Here is a 24,803-nt window from a genome sequence, read left to right as displayed (position 1 = left end):
TATTTATTGTTATTATTATTACATTGATATTTTTTGGTTTTTAATTTTTTTTTCTAGTGTAACTCTATTTAGTTATAACCTCCCAATTAGAATATAATTTACTTGGTAAGTTCTACTGTAATTAGTGTAAGTTAAGGCAATTTAGGATAGAAAGGCCCTACACAGTAACACAGTAGACCACCGTTACCGCCAAGAAGTCTCTAAGATACCGCCACGTGGACGAAGGTATTTGTATAATTTCTATCTTCTCCCATAAAAGAGCGCCATTTGCCTTATTATTCTCATTTAAAACATTCAAAAACCTCTTTTTCTTTCTACTTCTTTCTCTACTCATAAACCCTAGCTTACCTTTCTTTGTTCTTCTACATCTCAAATCATTCTCATGCGATCGCGCTCACCTTTCATACCATGCACCCTCACTCCTACACCGTCGATTCCTTATCCAAATCCCAAGACCTTGCCGCCACAATCCTCGCTTCCTCCGCCCCTTCTCAGATCTCCGTCGCTTGCGCCGCCATCGACTCCTTCCTGCACTCGCAATCACCCGACCACTCCCGCCACTTCTTCTCCTTCGTCTTCCCAACCCTAGTCTGCAAGCTCTTCGGTTTCGACGATAACGTTTCGTCTTCATCGTTATCGTTGCCATCGCAATCGCCGCCGTTGCCGTCGTCGGCTAACGGCTGGATCGACACAGTTCTCGCTTCCAATGATACTGATTTAGCGAATAGAGTGTTTTCCCTTCTTGCTCCCGGGGGTGTCCTTCTCAGCTCAATCTCTGCTGTTGATCGTCTATCCCTTGTGAAGTACGTATTTCCGAACGAACGGTTGCCGGAATGGGCCCGATTCATGCTCTCCTCTGACAAGGACTGCCGTATTTTAGCTGATCTTTGCCCAATTTTCAAAGGTAAAGTTAAGGAAGACTCCGTTAAGGGTTCTGTGTTTCAAGTTCAGCTTAATGTGTTTGAATACTATATGTTTTGGTTCGCTTATTACCCTGTTTGTAGAGGAAACAATGAGAGTTGTGACACTGTTGCCATAAAGAGAAATAAAAGGTTTAAATTGGAGAATTGGGTTTCTTCCATTTCTGGGTTTTCTAGCAGTAAACGGGGTAGTCCGGAGAGTAGGAATGAGTGCAGTCTTTATGTTAGGCTTCTTTATGCTTATCTCCGTGCATTTGTGCCTGTGAGTGATTTGAATTCGCACCAGCCTTATCGGAGCTCGCTTCTTCAGTACTCCTTGAGTTATGATGGTTCTGTTATCTTGCAAGCTGAGTTCGTTGTCAATGTTTTTATTCATTTTTGGCTTGTTGACAATGACTTTTCACCCTTACCTGTTGATTTATGCAAGTCGTTTGGAGTAAATTTTCCATTACGGTCGGTTTTGGGTGATACACCGCCTACAGCTGGGCTTGGTGAGATGGTGAAACTTTTTGTCAAGTACTTGAATTTGAGTTCAGCAATGCAGTCAGATGGGAATGAGAATTTTGACCTTAGCGGCAGTCCAAGGTGGAGTTCCGGTTCATTTGATGGTTCTAGGTCAAGGAATGCTATTGTGGCTTCACCATTTGTGAATTCTAATGGGTCTTGGAACTTGTCAATTCAGAGGCCACTGTATAGGTTTATATTGAGAACATTCTTATATTGCCCCATAGAAACTTCAATAAAAAATGCATCCGATGTGTTTTCGGTTTGGATTACTTATATAGAGCCTTGGACGATCAGTTTGGATGACTTTATGGCTATTGATGCCATTGTTGATGGATCAGCTAAGACTTTGAAGAGGGAGGAATCGCAGTTCCAAGCTTGTGGGTATTCACCTACTTGGCAGGGTTATGTCTTGTCCAACTACTTGTACTATAGTTCCTTGGTTATGCATTTTATTGGGTTTGCACACAAGTTTCTTCATGCTGATGCGGAAATAGTAGTCCAGATGGTCTTAAAGGTTGGCTTCTTGTCGTTTTCTCTCTCTCTAAATTCAAGCTATATGCTGTCTAATTTGTCACTTCCTACTTTAATAAGCTCATCCGGCCCGTCACCATTAAACCTATTTATTTATCAGTATCCAGTGATTTATTATAATTCAAGGGTTTGATATATTAACCAATTTGTTGAAAGAACCCAATGACGTTAACAGGTTCAGAGTTTGATTCCTTTTAAGTACTGACATAGCTTATTGCTATATATTTATGCTTCTCAAGGATTTTAGGGTTGAACTGGGAGGAGAAATTAATAATTTTATACAATATATAATTGAGAATATTTCAATGGTGCATCACGAATAGGATAGATTTTAAGTTAAGCTATATATGTATGCTATTGATTTTGTTTAGCAAATCTTAATTGGTACGCCTGTTGTAATGCTGTGTTTGTGGTAGAACATAAGAGGTGATATGTGGGTGACCTACTACATCTATCTTAGCTATTCGACTTTCATATAAAAAAGAATACGTAGGTGACCTACTATAACCATCCAGCTTCCATAGGCTTACACACCACCACATATAAGCCCAAAGTCAACCTTGGGCCTTGGCTAAGTTTTTTCCAATGCTGATGAAGTCAAGCTTCTGCAACTTTGTAAGACAAAATGCTCTTACACATTTTGCCGTAGTGAATATTGTAACAATTGAAATAGATGAAGTTGCAGAACAAAATTTATTTGTGTGGGAGTTTCGGGTGAGTAGGTACCGAACTTCTATTGATACTTTTACATAATAAAATATATATAAAATATCACATGTGAATTATAGTTTCAACTCTAGTCAATGTTCTTTGCTATAAGATCTTCTGCATCCCCAAGAGGGGTAGCTCAAATGTCAGTCGTGTGGGACTCCCACAAGGTCTGAACTCCCACAAGAGGGGTAGCCAGTTCTTATAGTTTCTTGCAGCGGGATCCTGGCTGTGTGTGTATATATATATTCTGCATCCAGATTCCAGACTTACTCTTTGGCTCATTTCTTCTTGACTGTCTCTTTTAACTGAGCTTATGTTTATCTCTGCCGTTTTTACAGGTTATAAATATTTTGACATCATCCAAAGAGTTACTTGACCTTTTAAAGATGGTGGATTCTATTTTCCATTCCAAACAGACTGGAATTGGGAAACCAATGCTTAATAGCTTGTATAGATTTGTACCTTCAATTCGTGAACAGTTGAAGGTACGCTCAACTCTCCCTGTTATTTTTAGTCAAAAGTGTGTAAGAAAACCATCTTTATTGTCACTTTAAAAGTAAAAATAAAAAATATAAACTCGTGGAATATACAGTCAGTTTAAAGTATATATAATTGGAATTTATGCTATATCTATAAGTTTGATGTTCGATGTTTCCTGTTGGGGCATTTCCTAAGTAAGCTGTATTGTAATGCAACTATCGATGATAGGCCCTGTGTTCTACTTGAGGCAGAAGAAACCAATTACGCAGCAACTGGTCACCTAATTTATTTTTCTCTTGTAAACATTAGGACTGGGAGGATGGATTATCGGAGTCTGATGCTGATGGATCTTTCTTGCATGAAAATTGGAACAAAGATTTACGTCTTTTCAGTGATGGAGAAGATGGCGGCCAGCAGCTACTTCAGGTTTTTATGCTCAACCTTTCTCTCCTTTGCTCCTCCTTAAAATCATGTATACACTACGAGATCTTGACCAATTTTAATGATTTCATTGTTTCAGTTGTTCATATTACGAGCGGAAGCTGAGCTGCAAGCCATTTCTGGTGACAATCTTGCTCGAAATCTGCAGTGCATTGATTCACTGAAATCACAAGTGGCCTGCCTATTCGGTAGCCACACGATAAAGCCATTGTCATTTTCTCCGGAACCAAAACAGCATCAGCAGGTCCGTGATGATATATTCAAGCCCAGAAGAGTCAGCAGTTGTACAATGACCAATGTCAATTACAAGGGTGACTGGATGAAGCGCCCCATCTCAGATGACGAGGTTGGATGGCTTGCGAAATTCTTGGTCTGGTTGTCGGATTGGTTGAATGAGAATCTTGGAATAAACCAGCCAGATAACATTCAGGTAGACTCGCCTTCATGGCCTTACGTGGAGGTTTTAAGTGGTGAGGTGGACAATGTTTATGGACCCACAGATACTATGAAGGCAATTCTATGTGCTCTTGGTTCATGGCTTCTTATGCTGGGAATGACAGTGGTACGGATAATGAGAAAACATGGTGTGAGAGTGAACCTTAGAATGTTGGCGTCTAAAAAGGTAGTAATGGTTTTGTTTTTGTATGTTGTGTTTAATATACTGAGGAAAGCTTTTGGTGTTCTTCATAGGGTGTAGTGTAGATGACACTAGAACAAGAGTTTCTAAGAAGATAAAAGAAAAAAAAAAACAAAAAAGAAGAAAAGAAAAGAAAAGAAAAGCTTATAGGAATAGGGAAAGTTGTGTTTTCTCTACAAACTTTGTTGATGGAGTTTTGTTGTTGCCAACTTGTAAGTAATTGTAATACGTGCAGCATGAAAATGTAAAAGGGTTTTTTTTTTTTTTTAGTTAATTAATTCCTCCTCTATTGGGACTCTTTTTTTTCTTTGATGATTTTTTATTGAGATGATAAGGGCACACAAAATGAAAATATATCCCAAATATGTACATCTCACATAATTTTGAAAAAAATTGTACCATGACAATTACTTTGACCTATGGAATTCTAAACCGGCCTAAATGCAATGAGTGGGTTGGGTTGATTATAACCCATTTTATAAAATTCTAGTCATTTTCAAAAAAATTAATTTATATCACATCATATTCTAAAAAAAGAATGCATCAAGTCTTTGTATCAATAAACTATCCCTAAATTTTAGTCATCCAAACATAAATATAACTTTGTACTAAAAAATAAAATAAAATAATAAATAAATAAAATATTGTTATAAAATAATATAAAGTAGATGAGAGGAAAGAAGAAGAAGATGAAGAGAGAAAGAGAAAGTGAATGAGAATTTCTGAGTTGTTTATTCCAATGGGATGAGCCCCTATTTATACAAATACAAGAGTGAGATATTAAGAAACTAAGAAAAAGGGAAACTAAGGAAAAGAGGAATGTTGATTACAATTCATGGTAATAAATAAAAGATTTGGACATCCACATAATTATTAATATTTATAACACTCCCCCTTGGATGTCCATAATAGCTGCCTTATTAAAAATCTTGCTGAAAACTTGGTCAAAGGAAAAAGAGTATAGTGTAAACTAACTCCCTCCCCCTCATTAGGCATTTGTGGAGATCTTCTAATCGACGAATTTCGATCTTATTTGCCGTCTTCTCAAATGTTGATGTTGGTAATAACTTTGTGAATAAGTTTACAAGATTGACACTTAATTAAATATGTTGAACACCAATATGTATTTTCTTGAAGCGTATAAAGAAGAATTTCGTGAAATGTGTTCTAACTCTATCTCCTTCAATGTACCATCCTTTTAGTTGAGCGATGCAAGCAGTATTATCCATAGAGAATTGCTTGGGTTGATACTTCTTTATTGAGTGCAATCCATATGTTTCCCGAATATGCTATGTCAATGATCTCACTCACACATATTCTCTACTTACTTCATAAAATGCAAGTATGTTAACATGATTTATAGTTGCCTCGTTAAAAACCTTGCCAGAAAAACCCAGGGGGACAAAATCTGAGCTAAGGGAAAAAGAGTACAATATATATTTCATATTCATAACTATTTGCAAGTTGCCTCGTTAAAAACCTTGCCAGGAAAACTCATTGGGACAAAACCTGAACTAAGGAAAAAAGAGTGCAACATGAATATGTCTCCCCCTCATACACATATGATCCATAATTCTTTTGGTGATAATATATCTCATAAGATTATTGTTATCACTTTTAAAATATCACCATATATAATCTTTGATCATATATTTTCTATAACTCTTCTAGAGTATGTATGGGCTTCTAAATTATAGATGAGGGGTTCGTGGAACATTCATATTTATCCAACTAATTGTATCATTCATGTGTATATACAATCTTGTTCATACTAAAATTTAACATTTCAAGTAGATAACACATTAATGATAATATAAATTTTCGTTTGTGACAATGATGGTACTCCAATACCATATATTTGTTCCATCTTGTTGTATGATCTTAATTTTCATATCAAATGATCATATATCTATAATTCTTAATACATATGAAGTACTTCAGGACTTCAATACTAATGAACAAACTTTATACATTAATATTTCTCGAAATACAAAAGAAATAAAAGTTTGTTCTTCAATTAATCAAAAACTCTTCAAGAGTCTATCACAACGTATAATTTACGTATTTATACTGCATAGACAACCATACGTATTTTTCAAACAATAATTTACTTACATGTCTTTATTTCATACAAAGATCTTTGTCATATAGTGCGCGCGACTTTGAATTTATATCACTTAAGACATGTATTAAATTCTTCTAGAATTTTTAGATAAGGCTTATTTCAAATTCTCACTATATTAGGAGCTCCAAATAAATAACCTTTTGTTGCAACATTTATGTGACGCTTATAAATCCTCATAAAATATATTCCAGGCTATAATCAAATCATGATTATATTTTCTCAATATTTAAGCCTTACTTCAATCAATCTCATGTCTATGCAAACTTTGTACAACAATTCATTATGTACAAATACATATATGCAAATTTCTCATTAGAAATATTTATTTGCACACCCTACAGGTCTTACTTCACTTTATGTGAGTAAATTTGCCTGGATTGCGTCATAATATTTTGGCCAAAAATCAAAATGTATGTCGATGATTCTCGACAAATCTAATACCATGATCCTTGCTATCTCATGTTAGTTTATTGCATATGCAAACATTCAATATTTATTGTCGACAAAAATTTCAATAAATGATAATTTCCTCCCATATTGACATAACTTATAGAGATCTCTTTAAATTACATATTTTCAAATATGTTTATCATTTATAGGTACCTATAACGAATCACTTCAGGGATTCAATTATGATCAAATGTGTTATGTCTAACTTCTCTTGGGAGTCTTTTCGAGTACCGTTTTCATCACGGTTATAATTTTAATACTTTATAACATTAAGGTATCTCCATGAGTACCTCTAGATTTAACAACTTCAGGACAAATCAAATGAACATTTACTAATAATTTCTATATTGTTCATTTACGCTTCAGGCGTTTTCAACTCATTCTATCTCAACTTTGAGTAATATTGATTTGCAGTTGGTATATATCATTTTGAACTATATCGTTCTTATAACTTTGTGCAAGGATCATTTTTCAAAAATTATCATCGATCCCAACTGCTTCTCTCCCCCTGATCGAGAGAATTTTTAAAAATTGTGATATCTAATAATATTAATATACCTGTAGGGATTTCAGTATATCACAATGAATCAATATTTGTTTAAACTCATATATACTATATGACATTGAACTTCAGGTTCAATAAACTTCAGTTTCAAGTTCAATCCTTATGAACTTAATTCATTTCTAAGAATGAGTCATACGTGTATAATTAGAAATACATAAATTTACACATTTTGTAAATGCATGATCATATAATCTTATCACGTCGATAAGAAACTATGCAATAAAAATCTAACAATGGCTCAAGATTGTTAAGAAAATATAATTTAAATATTTTCTATGTGCAAATATATGTACATTCTTCTTTTGAGCCTTATAAATAACAATGAGAAGAATCTTCTGGTTCTTCAACAAAATTTAGTCAAATTCTTTGACAATTTATTGCATATGATTGATCATGTCAAAATAATTCAATTCATGAACTTCAGGTTCACTATAATTTGTATTTCAATGAAACTTTCAAAAGGTAATGTAAATTCATTACAACATAATCATTACAAGTTTCATTTTTATATACACGAATAATATAATTATATTATTCTCCAAAACATATACACTCTTCAGGAGTCACTATTATGTTTATCAAACTTTATATTTCTTCAGGAATCACTATCATCAATTCAATGATGTGTATAATATAAAATGTACACGACAACTTCATCATGTTGTTATAATGGTCAAATAGATATAACCATAATATATCATTCATGTTTCCTGGTATCTTTTTAACAAGTCGTCTAATTTATTAATAGACTATTCATCAGTCTAATTATCATGACTTGATATATTATATATTTAAATGTACAACAAGTACATATAATAAGTTATTTCTTATTATACTTTCATAACTAGATAAAAGTTATACATCTAGGTACATACAAATATATTTTATTACTCTAAGTAGCAATTGTATGTAAGACTTCTTTAGGAAGCTTTTCAAATAATTATTTTGTGATTCTTTATCACTTTGATTATATTAGATCACTAACAAATATTAATAAATTATATATCCACTTTTGGGAATATGCAAACTAAATTATATAGTAACTATATATATACACATATTCTGCACCAACAATAGTTTGAAACTATTGATTTCAAGAAATAATAAAATATGTATATATTAATTTACTTCTGGCATTGCCAATATATGTGAAATCTATATTCTTTGAAATAGAATTTCATGTCTATTCATTCTCTTTAGGTAATGATATTTAAATATTCTAAATGTACAATAAGTTTGTACAATTCACATTCTATTAAATAATCAAGTATACTTTTATCTTGATTATAAGTATGTCCGTACTACAGGTACGCGGCCACTATTATTAAATTCCACACATGATATATAAATTTCATGCACTTTGATTATGTGTGGTATCTCATCTTTTAGTTGTTTCCACTTTTTCTGGAAATATTTGAGTAGTAAATAATGTCATTGATTATTTAAAATCATTACATTCACTTCGGGGAATGACATTGAACAAGTAGAACATTATTATAAATTTCTTAAAAATTTATTACTTGTTCATCCATAAAAAATATAAGAAATTATTCAACAATTTCTTTTACGATATTTCAAAGAATATATGAATGCAATTTTTGCATAGTCTCCAAGATGTATGCAAAATTTAATCTTTAACATATGTCAGATTCAATAATTTCTAACATTGCAAGTAATAACAATGTATAATAACATGACTAATACGAGGAATCTTTAAAAGTGATTGACTTCAATTCGTATCATTCTCTGCAGGGAATGATGAACAATAAATACTGCCTCATGTATTTAAATAACATTAGTCATGCTCATTGTTATTCTTATACTTTAATGTTTCAATGCAATTTTCTTAACATTCTTTTTGGGTATTCAAAACCCACTATAAAATTGCATCAATAATAATCATTTTTAATGATTCTTTAGTTGTATTCACATAAATACAATCATTTTTTTTCTTCGATAAATATAAAACATTTACTTCAGAAAATGTTTGTCAAAATCTATATCGATATTAGATTATTTTTCATTGTCCTCAAAGAATACAAGAACATATATATAAATATGTATTCATCTCTTTCATTATATATTCATCAACTATATAATGAATATTACGTTTGCATAATCTTCAGGATATATGCAAGATTTTATTGAGGACGCATAATCATCAGGATATATGCAATATTTTATCGAGGATGCATAATCTTCGGGATATATACAATTTTTTATCGATGATGCATAATCTTCAGGATATATGCAATATTTTATCGATGATGCATAATCTTCGGGATATATGCAATATTTTATCGATAATGCATAATCTTTAGGATATATGCAATATTTTATCGATGATACATAATCTTCTGGATATATGTATAATTAGATTTTCTCTATCATATCATAGGCACACATATATTGTAAATATTATGAATGATAAGACCATTATATATATGTGAAATCAATAATAAATATATAAAAATATATACATACATATATAATATATAGATATATAGATAAAAAGAAAAAAGAAACCAAATGATTCTTGAAATTGTTTCAGTCAGAGGAGTATATATATAAATATATCTATTTAGTGTATTTTGACTTTGAAACAATTCAAGAACTTTAACAAGATACTTACATTGGGACTTGGCGCAGACTCATGCTTGAAGCTTTCGAGAGACTCGTGCTGATAACGTGTTATAAAATAATATAAAGTAGATGAGAGGAAAGAAGAAGAAGATGAAGAGAGAAAGAGAAAGTGAATGAGAATTTCTGAGTTGTTTATTCCAATGGGGTGAACCCCTATTTATACAAATACAAGAGTGAGATATTAAGAAACTAAGAAAAAGAGAAACTAAGGAAAAGAGGAATGTTGATTACAATTCATGGTAATAAATAAAAGATTTGGACATCCACATAATTATTAATATTTATAACAAATATAACTTATTTTTTTTTAAAAGGTCTTAATCTTAAATTTGTTATAGTTATGCATAATACTAACTAGTATTTTTTTTAATATACTAACTAGTATCTTGATGGTAATATTATAGGGATTATTTTACAAATACACAAAAATTACAAAAATATAGTTTTACAGAATTTTAAACATTTTTATGATTTTTTTTATTTTATTTACAAAAAATACGGTCTTTTATGTTGTACTCTTGTTAATTTGTTATTGATTTTTTTTGTTATCTTTATATTATTTTTTGTTGTTGTTTTGATGTTATTTAGATGTTATTTTCATATTACTTTTACGTAATTTTTTTGTTTTCATGTTGCTTTTATGGAAAATCGTAAAAATGTAAAAATATTATTTTTTTTACAAAAAGATTGTACCTTATGTAATTATACTAAAATAAAATTTTTGATATTATGTTGTTGGGTTTTGGTTGAGTTGGGTTGGATTAGGTTAATGCCTTACCCATTTCTAAACCAATAAGGTCGGTCCATGAATAGTATAACCCTTTTTTTTTGAATAAACAATATTATAACCCATGTAGGTCGTGGTAGGGTTGTTAAATTTCCCTTATTTTTTGAGATAAGTTAAAGAATACCTCTTTTTTATGTCCATTAATAAAAAATATCCTTATATTATATTTTATTAAAATATACAAATTTTTATGAGTGAGTTGCCCAATATATCCTCACTCTCTACTTAAATCTAGCATATAATTTACATCAACCTAAGAGGTCTAATAGAGATATCATCTATAAAAGTGGGTATATCTTAAAGAATATGAAAATAAAAGTAAAAATTAAAACAAGTAAAGTAAAGTGATTATACAATGTAATTTCCTCATATTTTTTCGGGTTGGATTGGCCGGTTGGACCATTTATGTACAACCCTAATCCACAATAAGAGCATAGGGAGTTTATTATGGGTCCCCTTTTGTTTTCATGGGTAGGAGCATTTTAATTTGGGTACAAAAATACCTATTTTTTGTTATTTTTTACATTTTTCTCACTTTTTTATACATTTTTATTTACATTTTTCTCACACTTTTTTTTTATACATTTTAAATGTATTAAGTCTTAAAAAATACTGTATTAAAGTTACAAAATCAAAAAAATATCGTGTTTCAGTAAAATAAAAAAATAACTAAAAAATAACTCTAGAACAATTTAACATTACACATGAAAATAACTATAAAATAACATAAAGATAACTACAAAACAACAAAAAAAATAACAAAATAATAACCTAATTGCAATAGGCAAAATAATATCAACTCTTCAATAAGTTTTTGTTTTACGATTTTTTTTTTTTTTACTTATTTTTGACAACTTAATTTATCTTTTTATACTACTATATATTTTTTTTTTCATGGAATCATACTTTCAATTTTTTTCTCTTTTTCTTTTTGAATTAGTGATAATGAAAAGATAATTTATTTTTTAAAAATTAAATAAATAATTACATTAATAACATAAATAATAAAATTTTATAATTTCAAAATGGGGTATATAATATCATGGGTAATATATAATATGTAAATATCTATTACTGTACATTGTGTCAATTAAAAAATGAAAAAAAAAATCTTATCATTGTATTTTAATAAAATGTGTTAAGAAAATAAATTAAATATATGTATTTAAACTACAAAACAAGACACATACAACTAAGAAAATTGTAAGGAAGAAATTAAAAATATACACCATAAAAAAATATATATCAATTAAAAAATAACTAAAAACTAACTGTTGAATAAAAAAATATTTTAAGAACCTTTTAAAAGAAAACTAAAAAACAACATAAAAATAATAAAATAAATACACATATATACAACAAAAAAATGTGTGGAATTAACTAAAAATATACACCATAAAAATGCACATAAACTAAACAATAATGTACAAAAAAAGATACGTAAAAATAATAGAAAAACAACTATAAACACCTAAACAATAACATAAAAACTGTTAAAATTAAGAATGAATAGAATGAAAAGATTTTTTGTTATTGATTACCAAGGTAAAATACAGAGTATATATACAATGAGACTAATAGCTCAACTGAAGCAAAACAAACAACTAAAAACTAACAGAATTAACTAATTTCTCTAACAGAAAATAGTTGGAAACTAACTATTCTCAACAGTCCCCCTCAAACTCAAGTTGGAAGAGCTTTCAACATTGAATTTCTCTATAAGAAAGGAAAATCTAGAGCTTGATATTGTCTTGGTTAAATAATCAGTAATTTGGTCATAGGCTGGCACATGTCTGACTTCTAGACCCTTGTTTAAGACCTTCTCTCACAAAGTAGAGATACAATTCAATATGCTTGGTTCGAGCATGGAGTATTGGATTCGCAACCAGTAACACAACACTAAGGTTGTCACACCAAACTATTGGTGTGCATTGTAGTGACACTTGAAGTTCACCAAGTAGAGATTGGATCCAAGATATTACTGTTGTAATGCTTGCAAAACTTCAAACTCAGCCTCAGTGGAAGACCTTGACACTTCTGTTGTTTCTTAGATTTCCAAGCAATCGGGTTTGAACCAAGATAGATGCAGAGACCACTGGTTGACCTCCTATCATCAGGATCAACAACCCAATCAACATCACAGAATCCCATCAAATCCAAAGCACTCAATTTTTTGATATGCATGCAGTGGTTCCTGTTTGATATTTGAGAATTCGTTTCACTGCATTCCAATGTGATTGTAGGGGATTATGCATGAATTGACATACCTTATTGACACTAGGAAATTCCTAGTCTAGTGACAATAAGATATTGTAAACCTCCAATAATAGATCTGTAGAATTGAGCATTTTCTACAAGATCACTACCTTGCACAGATAATCTGAGACAAGAAGTCATGGGGGTTGAATTTGGCTTTGCATACTGCATTTTTGCTCTTAACAAGAGGTCTTTTAATGTAACACCCTAACTACCTTAGGCGTATTACGTGATTTTTAAACGTACTGTGCAGCTCGTTGCTAATCAACGAGGTTTATGGAAAAACGTGATTAATTAAAATTTTGCTTTTTAATTAAACTTATAAAACAATATTACAAAAGACTCGGGATCCCGATTATAAAAATATTTACAAAAAGTTTAACTGTTTAACTGTTACATCAAAATAAAAGTCGTCTAACGACCAGTTACAAAAATTCAGCCTTGCTGTCCCGAGGATCGTACGCTCCAGGCCTAACCGGCCCGACATGTACAATCTCATAAGCTCGCTCACGGTCCATCAGCTATAGCCTTGCCTTTACCTACACATGAACATAAACTGTGAGTCGACAGACTCAGTAAGAAAAGCATAAAAATATCATACATAATACTAACTGCCGTGTCCAACACGATACTGAGTCCCGCTACTGCCATGTCCAACATGGTACCGAGCTCACTACCGCCATGTCCAACATGGTACCGAGTTTTGAACGTTCATAGTGACGCACTATTGACAAGTATCCTCCCGACGGGCCGAACCGGTCATACTCCGCCGCTGGTCATGCTCCACTGCGTACCGACGGGATAGGTCAATAGTACTAACCACCAACCAAATGTCACTGACGGCCGAATCGGCCATACTCCGCCGCCGGTCATACCTGCCCGACGTGACGGGGTTGGATGGTTCGAAGCCTATATACATAACTAATGTAATCTAGCAGGCTGCCTACATGCACGCTAAACATGTAATCTACATATGCATACCGTTATACTAATCTTACCCCGATTCCGATTTCAGTGTGTGCCGCCAACCCGACCGGAATGTGGGCCGAGCTACGGACGGATCGGCTCCTAAACCATAAAATTCACAACGCTATAAGTGACACGCTAAATCACTTCCTGGGACTTAAACTAGGAACTAAAAGTTTCCACATCGATAAAAAGCATGGCAATACCCCTAAAAACATAAAAACGAGGAAAACTAGGGTTTCGAAAATTCCCCAACCGTAGACGTTGCCCAACCGGAATTCCGTCGGGAATTATCGGACACCCATCCGAATTCCGGTTACAACCTAATTAGGTTCCTTCAGAGAATTTTTCAAAAATTCCTAACTCAACCAAATCAAACCCAATTGGTTCAAACCTTCCGTACACGCTCTAAATACCCCAAAGAACAAATCTAAGGCATCAAATTAACCCAGAATTCACAGATACACAACTTGTCATTAAAGCTCAAGCTTTGAGTTCTAAACTCAAGCTTGAGCAATTCCCACAAACATGCATTCAAACCTAGTTAATTCTACTCAAATATGCATGAATAAACCTCTGAAATCAAATAAAATCATACACAACAACCCAGCAACAGATTCACCATAATTTCACCAAACTCACATATTTAAGCTTAAAATTTCCAAACCTTGAACAACACAACTAGCATGCATTAAAACCTATAAAATCCATCCATTTAAAACCTAATTAAGCTACTGAAAACAACAACTAAACACAAAGACGACATACAAACTTTCACAAACTAACATGCAACCTATCATTTTCACTTCAAAAAACATCAAGAACAAAAAGAAGAGTTGAGAACCACTTACTAGTAACTAAGGATCACAAAAATCAACACAAAAAGGACTTGAATCACCAAGGAAAACTCCTCCTCCTTGCTGCTCAAAGAGGGCCGAAAAGAGAGAGGCTTGAGAGAGTTTCTTTTTCAAGTTTTTTCTAATTTCTACACTTAGCATTTTTTTGTAAAAATTGGAGAATAAAAATAAAGGCTCTTATCTCAATTACTTCAGCCAATAAAATAAACAAATAACACTTATTTTTCAAATAAACAAGTCACTAAAAGACAAAAAGTCATTGGGGCAAAAAGACCATTTTGCCCCTCCATACTAAAATCCATAAATCATACTAAAGGGGGGTATTTTGGGAAATTCTAAATTCCCGGCCATTCCCGACATTCCCAATGTCTAAAACCCGTCCCCAAACTACTAACATACTAAGTTGTGATTTCTACTGAGCCAAACGCCGAGTTCCAAAATACCGGGCACCGGAAATGCAAAATATGAAAAACTACTGATAACATAATCATGCATTTCTGAATTCCATAAATAACAGTAATAAATTATTTAAATAGCTATAAATAATTTCATAATTAATCATAAACAACTGCTAATTTCCAAATTAACTAAGCGGGCTTTACAACTATCCCCCCCTTAAAAGGATTTCGTCCCCGAAATCTAACTCCGAATAACTCCGGATATTGAGCTCTCATATCCGACTCTAGCTCCAGTGGCTTCTTCCACCTTATCAAGTTTCTCAGAGAACCTCGACCAATGCTATGGTCTTATTCCGAAGGACTTTATCCTTTCTATCCGGGATCCGCACCTGGCCGTTCCTCATAGTCATGTCCGTGCAAGCCGAAGACTCTCATAACCGAGTATATGAGAGGGGTCCGAAACGTATTTTCTCAACATCGAGACATGAAATACGTTGTGAACTCGCCGATAAGGTCGAGGCAATGCTAACCGATATGCCACTTGACCTATCTTCTCGAGAATCTCGAAAGGTCCCGTAAATCTAGTGGCATAACTTGCCTCTTTCCCGAAACGTTTAATCCCCTTCATCGAGATACTCGCAAAAACACATGGTCCCCTACTCGAACTCAACATCTCTCGCGTTTCTCTGGACTGCGTAACTCTTCCGTCCGCTTTCCGTGAGGCAAGCATTCTAGCTTTTATCTTCTCTATCGCCTCATTGGTCCGCCGTACCGACTCGGGACCTAAGTATTTCCTCTCTCCCCGTCTCATCCCGAGTGGATAGGGGATCTACATTTCCTACTGCTACAACAGTTCATAGGAGCCATCCCTATCGTACTCGATAACCGTTGTTGTAAGAGAATTCTATCAACGGTAGATACTTACTCCATGAGCCTTCAAAGTCCATAACACAGCTCTCAACATATCCTCCAATATCGAATTGTCCTTTCGGACCGACCATCCGTCCGAGGATGGAATGCTGTACTGAATTTTAGCTTCGTACCCATTGCCCGTTGCAAACTTTGCCAAAATTTGGAGGTGAATTTCGGATCCCTGTCCGAAACTATAGACTTCGGTACCCCGTGAAGTCTCACTATCTCTCCGACGTATAGTTCGCCAACCGATCCACCGAAAATGTTGTTCTAACCGGCGAAAGTGAGCAGATTTCGTAAATCGGTCCACCACTACCCGCATGGAATCATACAAACCCGTGGTCCTAGGTAACCCGACCACAAAATCCATCGTAATATCTTCCCATTTCCATTACGGTAGGGTTAGAGGCCGCAACAACCCCGCCGGTCTCGATGTTCAGCCTTGATCTGCTGACAAGTGAGGCATCTCGATACGAATTCTACCAAATTCTTCTTCATACCGCTCCACCAGAAGTACGGTTTCAAATCTTGGTACATCTTAGTGGTGCCGGGATGCAGAGAATACGGGGTAGAATGAGCCTCCTCAAAGATCTCATTTCTAAGTTCCACACTGTTCGGAACACAAACCCTGGCTTTATACAAAAGCATCCCACTGTCTGATATTGAAAAGTCCTTGGCTTGACCAGCCAATACCTCATCTCGGATTTTCACTAACTCCGGATCTGTCATCTGAGCGACTTTTATTCTTTCCAACAGCATCGATTGCGGCGTTAAGTTGTGAAGCCGACCTACCACAAACTCAATGCTGGATCTAACCATATCCTCTCGCTAGCCGAGGTGAGATCCGAATCATACTAGCTACTTGCCCGGACCCTTCGCTCGGGGCATCGGCCCACTACATTGGCTTTTCCGGGATGATAGAGGATCTCACAATCATAATCCTTCACTAATTCCAACCAACGCCTTTGTCTCATGTTCAAATCTTTCTGAGTAAAGAAATACTTGAGACTTTTATGGTCGGTATAGATCTCACACTTCTCCCCATAAAGGTAATGCCGCCAAATCTTCAGTGCAAAAACCACTGCGGCCAATTCTAAATCATGAGTCGGGTATCGCTGTTCATAATCCTTTAACTGACGGGAGGCATAGGCGATAACCCGGTCGGCTTGCATCAATACACACCCCAAACCCTGTTTGGATGCGTCACAATAGACTACGAACTTCTCTTTGTCCGAAGGCAAAGCTAGCACCGGAGCAGTAATCAACCTCTGCTTTAGCTCCTGAAAGCTAGCTTCGCACTTATCTGACCAAATAAACCGCTGATTCTTCTTTGTAAGCTCGGTTAGGGGCATTGAAATCTTGGAGAACCCCTCCACGAACCTACGGTAGTACCCAGCTAATCCCAAGAAGCTTCTGATCTCCGTCACCGTCTTCGGTCTCGGCCAATCCCTGACGGATTCAATCTTCCCGGGATCCACCTTGATCCCATCTTTACTCACAATGTGCCCTAGGAAGGACACCTGAGACAACCAGAACTCACATTTCTTGAACTTGGCGTAAAGCTTATGTTCTCGAAGTCGTTGCAGTACCATTTGAAGATGTAACTCATGCTCCTCTTCTGATTGAGAGTACACGAGGATGTCGTCGATAAATACAATCACACAGATATCGAGGAAATCCTTGAATACTCTATTCATCAGGTCCATGAATGCTGCAGGAGCATTGGTTAGTCCGAATGACATAACCAGAAACTCGTAATGTCCATACCTAGTGCGGAAAGCCGTCTTTGGAATGTCCTCCTCTCGGATTCTCAACTGATGATAGCTCGAACGGAGATCAATCTTAGAAAAGACCGTCTTCCCCTGAAGCTGATCGAACAAGTCATCGATCCTAGGTAATGGATATTTATTCTTCACCGTCAGCTTGTTCAATTCCCTGTAGTCGATGCACATCCTCATAGACCCATCCTTCTTCTTGACGAACAAACCGGGCTCCTCAGGTGACACACCGGGCCGAATGAACCCTATGTCAAGCAACCCTTGGAGCTGAATCTTTAATTCCTTAAGTTCAGCTGGAGCCATCCTATACGGGGCTTTGGAAACCGGTTCCACCCCTGGTGCCAAGTCAATCACAAAATCAATCTCCCGCTGAGGTGGTAACCCTGGAAGTTCTTCGGGAAAAACGTCCAAAAATTCCCGAACCACTCTGATGTCCTCTGGCCGAATGGTGTCTGGCCGAGTGGTGTCCACCACCACGGCCAGAAACCCTAAGCACCCGCCGTGCAACAATTCTCTCGCTGACATAGCCGAGATCACTGTGATCCGAGATCCCCGAACCGAACCCACAAATACAAACTAGATTCTTCACTTTCGGTTGGAAGACCACCATCTTCCTTTTACGTCAATGCTTTCGCCGAATATTTAGATAGGAAATCCATTCCTAAAATACTATCGAATTCGACTAAGCTCATCTCATCGATCGGCCGCTTAACTCTCTACCATCTATCCCGATCGGCATACCTAATCCACCTATCGGAGATAACCAATTCTCCGCCAGTAACAGGTTCCAAACCCCCCGATTCATAACTATCATAGGGTCTACCCAATTTACTAAAGACTCGGCCGCCACATAAGAATGTGTAGCGTAATCAAACAAAGATCGAATATAGCGAGTTGTTAATAAAAAGCCGACCCGTGACAACCGATGGGCCGGCTCGCATCACTCGCGTGATAGCGAACACCCCGGAGTAGGTATCGCCGGAGCTCTCGGTGCCTCGATCGGAGCCGGGGACATTCCCTCTTGAAGTTGTCCGGGCATGCCACAATGAAAGCATCCCCGACCTTTGCACTCACCACGATGGTGCCTCTCAGCCTAGGGCACTCGGGATAGGAGAATCGGGTCTCATTACCACCAGACGACTCCTCTCGTTCGCAGTTCCCCGAACCTCTTGTTCCGACTCGAGCCACCGGAAGCGTGGGTGCCCTCTTCCTTCGATCAATGGCCAGAACCACTACCCCCCCTGCTATAGCCCGATGCGGGAGGGCAGGGAGCTCCGCCACTCACCGAGATCCGGCCGATTCGACATACACCCCACCGCGCCCCTCGGCTCGCGGTGCCTTCTCCACCATCCGAGCATAGGTGGTGCGCCGTCGTCGGTGGTAATCATCGATCATGCCCGATCTTGGGGATTTAACCCACCCGTATACTTCTCCTTCTTGCCGAAATCGGTCGGCACAATTCCCGAGGCTAACCTCACCAACCGATCAAACCGAGTAGTATACCTGGTGACGCTCATGTTCTCCTCCGGGTCGGGGTGAACGAACTCTTTCCTCTTGGCGCTTCTGACCGCCTCATTGTAATACTTTGCGTTGAAGAGTTCTTGGAACCTTTCCCGTGTCATGGTGGTGACGTCATGGATCGAGACACCATGTCCCACCATACCGGGCGTCCTCCCCGGAACCGAAATGTGGCGCACACCACTCGTCGTTACACGTGACACCCATAAAATTCGGTATCTTGGTGATCACCGTCGGCCCATTGCTCGGCTTTCATTACATCCGGACCTCCCAGAAAACCGGAGGTGCTTGCTCGAACCGCTCATACAATGGTTCCAATCTATGGGCCGCCACCACTATCTCGGCACAGGCGGCAAAGCAGGTGCCCACCGGAACTACGGCACAGAACCGGCAGGGGCACCCCGCCGTCTCGAATCTCGAGGTCTTGCTCTTCGATCCGGCTTGCATCTCCGCAAACCGCAACTCCCACCCGGGGCTCCCCGATCGGCCGGGGAGCACGGGCGGCTCGTGGCGGGTTTTCATCACCCGGCCACGAGCCCCGCCTCGGGGACCCACCTCGGCCTAGCGGGTGGGGAACCGAGCTCCCTATCCTTGATTCGACCCCACGGAGTTGCGCTCGACTCCCGGTAGTCCGCCCGGCGTCCATCTCGATTAACCGCCGCGAAACCAAGAGTTGGCATATCGTGTCGTATTCGGCGAGCTTACTAATGCCGCTTAATTTGGAAATTAAAAACGAAACATGCGCCTATTCTACTATCGGCTACTAACATGCTTCCTAACAGCTTTTCTTTTTCATAACCGAATAAAATAAACTACTAAAGAAATAAAGGCTTACCGAACCGTGAACCGAGCTAACTCGCCGATGATGATTGTACATGTCGTGACGATCTTCTAAGACAACCCGCGCTCGATACCAAATTGTAACACCCTAACTACCTTAGGCGTATTACGTGATTTTTAAACGTATGCGGCTCGTTGCTAATCAACGAGGTTTATGGAAAAACGTGATTAATTAAAATTTTGCTTTTTAATTAAACTTATAAAATAATATTACAAAAGACTCTGGATCCCGATTATAAAAATATTTACAAAAAGTTTAACTGTTTAACTCGTTACATCAAAATAAAAGTCGTCTAACGACCACACAAAAATTCGGCCTTCTTGCCGTCCCGAGGATCGTACGCTCCTGTGCCTAACCGGCCCGACATGTACAATCTCATAAGCTCGCTCACTTGGTCCATCGGGCCTATAGCCTTTCGCCTTTACCTACACATGAACATAAAGCGTGAGTCGACGTACTCAAGAAGAAAAGCATAAAAATATCATACATAATACTTAACTCGCCGTGTCCAACACGATACCGAGTCCCGCCATCGCCATGTCCAACATGGTGCCGAGCCACTCTTGCCATGTCCAACATAGTGTACCGAGTTTTGAACGTTCATGTGACTCGCACTATTGACAAGTATCCTCCCGATCGGTCGAGCCGGCCATACTCCGCCGTCGGTCATGCTCCAAATTTCGTACCGATGGGATAGGTCAATAGTACGAACCACCAACCAAATGTCACTGATTTGCCGAACCGGCCATACTCCGCTACTGTCATACTCCCCGACGTGATGGTTGATGGTTCGAAGCCTATATACATAACTAATGTAATCTAGCAAGCCTACATGCACGCTAAACATGTAATCTACATATGCATACTGTTATACTAATCTTACCCGGATTCCGATTTCGTGTGTGCGGTCAACCCGACCGAATCGAAGCCGAGCGGCGGATTACCGGCTTCCTAAACCATAAAAATCACAACGCTATAAGTTGACACGCTAAATCACTTCCCGGGACTTAAACTAGGAACTAAAAGTTTCCCTATCGATAAAAAGCATGGCGACTTAAAACATAAAAACGAGGAAAACTAGGGTTTACGAAAATTCCCCAACCGAATTCCGTTCGGGAATTACCGGACACCCATCCGAATTCCGGCTAATAATTCCGAGGTTCCTCAGAATTTTTCAAAAATTCCTAACTCAACCAAATCAAACCCAATTGGTTCCAAACCTTCCAGACCTGCTCTAAATACCCCAAAGAACAAATCTAAGGCATCAAATTAACCCAGAATTCACAGATACACAACTTGTCATTAAAGCTCAAGCTTTGAGTTCTAAACTCAAGCTTGAGCAATTCCCACAAACATGCATTCAAACCTAGTTAATTCTACTCAAATATGCATGAATAAACCTCTGAAATCAAATAAAATCATACACAACAACCCAGCAACAGATTCACCATAATTTCACCAAACTCACATATTTAAGCTTAAAATTTCCAAACCTTGAACAACACAACTAGCATGCATTAAAACCTATAAAATCCATCCATTTAAAACCTAATTAAGCTACTGAAAACAACAACTAAACACAAAGAAGTATACAAACATTCACAAACTAACATGCAACCTATCATTTTCACTTCAAAAACATCAAGAACAAAAAGAAGAGTTGAGAACCACTTACTAGTAACTAAGGATCACAAAAATCAACACAAAAAGGACTTGAATCACCAAGGAAAACTCCTCCTCCTTGCTGCTCAAAGAGGGCCGAAAAGAGAGAGGCTTGAGAGAGTTTCTTTTTCAAGTTTTTTCTAATTTCTACACTTAGCATTTTTTTGTAAAAATGGGAGAATAAAAATAAAGGCACTTATCTCATTTACTTCAGCCAATAAAATAAACAAATAACACTTATTTTTCAAATAAACAAGTCACTAAAAGACAAAAAGTCATTGGGGCAAAAAGACCATTTTGCCCCTCCATACTAAAATCCATAAATCATACTAAAGGGGGGTATTTTGGGAAATTCTAAATTCCCGGCCATTCCCGACATTCCCAATGTCTAAAACCCGTCCCCAAACTACTAACATACTAAGTTGTGATTTCTACTGAGCCAAACGCCGAGTTCCAAAATACCGGGCACCGGAAATGCAAAATATGAAAAACTACTGATAACATAATCATGCATTTCTGAATTCCATAAATAACAGTAATAAATTATTTAAATAGCTATAAATAATTTCATAATTAATCATAAACAACTGCTAATTTCCAAATTAACTAAGCGGGCTTTACATTTAAGTACTTGGTTTGTGAGAGATGTAGACCTTGTTCTGCAAGAATAACTTCAATCCTAAGGAAATACCTTATTTCCCCTATGTCTTTAAGGCCAAAAATGTTGTGCAGATTAGAAATCGATGCTAAAATTAGAGAAGGATTGCTGCCTGTTATGACGATATCATCCACATAATTGATAATGAGCATGGTTTGACCAAGATGATGCTTGATAAAGAGAGACTGGTTGATTGAAAACCAAAGGTGATAAGAACAGAGGTCAGTTTGTCAATCCAGGCTCTTGGAGCCTGCTTGAGGCCATAAATGACTTTATGAAGTTTGTAGACAACATGAGGTTGAGATGGATCTTCAAACCCAGGAGGTTGTTGCATGTAAACTTCTTCAGTGAGGTCTCCACTGAGAAAAGCATTGTTGACATCTAATTAGTGAAATTTCCATGAGTTGCATAGATCCAAAGTAAGCACAATTCTTATTGTGCAAGGCTTAACCATTGGGCTAAATGTTTCTGAAAAATCAAATCTTGGTTGTTGATGATACCCTTTGGCCACAAGTCTAGCTTTACACTTGTCAACAAATCCATCTTGATTCTCTTTGATTTTGTACACCTATTTACACCCAATTAGAGTTCTGCCTTCAGGAAGAGGAACAATAATGTAAGTCTTGTTTCTTTTCAAGACACCCATTTTTTCATTCATGGTAGAGTTTCATTTTGCATCAACCAAAGCTTCTGAGATTTTGGTAGGCAGTAGAGCTATCATGAATGTTTTTGGCTTTCTAACACTATTTTTGGCTCTTGTAATCATTGATTGTTGATTATCAAGAGCTGATTTTGGTTTTCTAATACTATTTTTGGCTCTTGTGATCATTGATTGTTGATTAACAAGAGTTGGAACTGTTGTTGACTCAGAAAAGGGAGAGTTGACAGATAATTTTGTTTTCTTAAATAGTTCAATCTATTTTAAAACCAAACACATAATTATTTTCACCATAACCATATATAATCATGTCTGATCCAACCCAATTCTTTTCCGACCAAGTTCTGAGTTCAATAATAGCCCTAAAAGTATATATGAAACTATAATCTCATACTTCAATTTCCTCTTAATTAAAGAGTTTTTTTTTTTAATATAATATTTATATCTATATATATTTTTCTACCAAACCAAGTGTTATGCCATTTTGAACATTTATTAAAGATGTGTCCTAATAATACTAATGATACAGACTAGAAGTGCTAATGAGAATGGTCAATACTGCATTCTTTTTGTTTAATGAATAGGTGTCCCAAAACTTTATGTAGAGTATTAATAAGTATCATTCATGCTTCTTTATTTGTTGTCCAAAACAAAAGCAGAGGTTAATTAACAAATTATATTGTGTCCATCTACTTCACCCAAATTAAGTTAGTTGCAGTATTACAAATCTTTTTTTTTTTTATCTTTCAGAAGAATAGTCACAAGTCAGCTTTATTAGAACTTAAAATTTTTATTTTTTCCTTTATTTACCTTATTTCTTAGCTACTATTTTGATACAATCTATTTTTTTTTTTTTTATAAATCAGCAAGTTTATTATTAATCCACAAAATAATTACAATCTATTATAATGAAAGAGCATCTTTTTATCAAAAGACCTCGTGTACAACTTTTTACAGCTTTTGGAACCAATCTCTATCTTGTTGACCAATCTCTTTTGGCCAAACCAATTATGCTCTATGCTTGACACGATTTTTGATTCTTTGTACAATTACATCTCTCTATTTTCTATGTGTTTGTTCCACACCTGATCATTTCTTACAAACCAGATCATGTACATCAAGTGGGCTGTGGCAGCAGCCAACACTTTCTTTTTGAACTTGTTGATTTTGGCTTTGTGAATCCACTTTAGCAGCCTGCTCAATTGACTCATCCTACTACAAACACAGATTGCAGGTAGCATCATTAACAATTTGAAATCTCTGTAGCCTGTCCTTGGTCTTGAGCCTGTTTTGAATAGCTAACCACAGTATAAAACTGTGTTTGGGGATGTTGAATCTCCCCCAAACTTCATTACACAAATACACACTGTTTTGAATGGGACAAATCAAATCATAACCATCTGAAATTCGATACTTGTTTTGAGAGAATTGTTGTGCATCAGTAAGTGATCTGACTTGATTCTTTGCTGCCGCTATTTGCTTCCAGTACCGACTTTCATGGC

The 24,803-nt window shown here is 36.3% G+C and overlaps 1 protein-coding gene across 1 annotated transcript; it reads left to right on the top strand.

The window, feature by feature from the left end:
• Window positions 1-263: 263 nt before the first annotated feature.
• Window positions 264-4,489, top strand: LOC115716645 (uncharacterized). The gene is made up of 4 exons (XM_030645492.2): window positions 264-1,941; window positions 3,008-3,154; window positions 3,459-3,575; window positions 3,670-4,489. Exons 1-4 carry the CDS (start codon window positions 409-411, stop codon window positions 4,285-4,287), a joined length of 2,415 nt encoding a protein of 804 aa, XP_030501352.1. The 5' UTR covers window positions 264-408; the 3' UTR covers window positions 4,288-4,489.
• Window positions 4,490-24,803: the final 20,314 nt, after the last annotated feature.

The sequence above is a fragment of the Cannabis sativa genome, chromosome 5 (assembly GCF_029168945.1).
Source record: "Cannabis sativa cultivar Pink pepper isolate KNU-18-1 chromosome 5, ASM2916894v1, whole genome shotgun sequence".
NCBI lineage: Eukaryota > Viridiplantae > Streptophyta > Magnoliopsida > Rosales > Cannabaceae > Cannabis > Cannabis sativa.
This window is presented reverse-complemented; position numbering and strand designations above follow the sequence as displayed.

Excerpts from the sequence above, each read along its gene's own strand:
- LOC115716645 (XM_030645492.2), top strand. The coding sequence starts at position 409 with ATGCACCCTCACTCCTACACCGTCGATTCCTTATCCAAATCCCAAGAC. Across the intron at positions 1,942-3,007 it reads TAGTCCAGATGGTCTTAAAG|GTTATAAATATTTTGACATC; the intron begins GTTGGCTTCTTG and ends CCGTTTTTACAG. Across the intron at positions 3,155-3,458 it reads CAATTCGTGAACAGTTGAAG|GACTGGGAGGATGGATTATC; the intron begins GTACGCTCAACT and ends TGTAAACATTAG.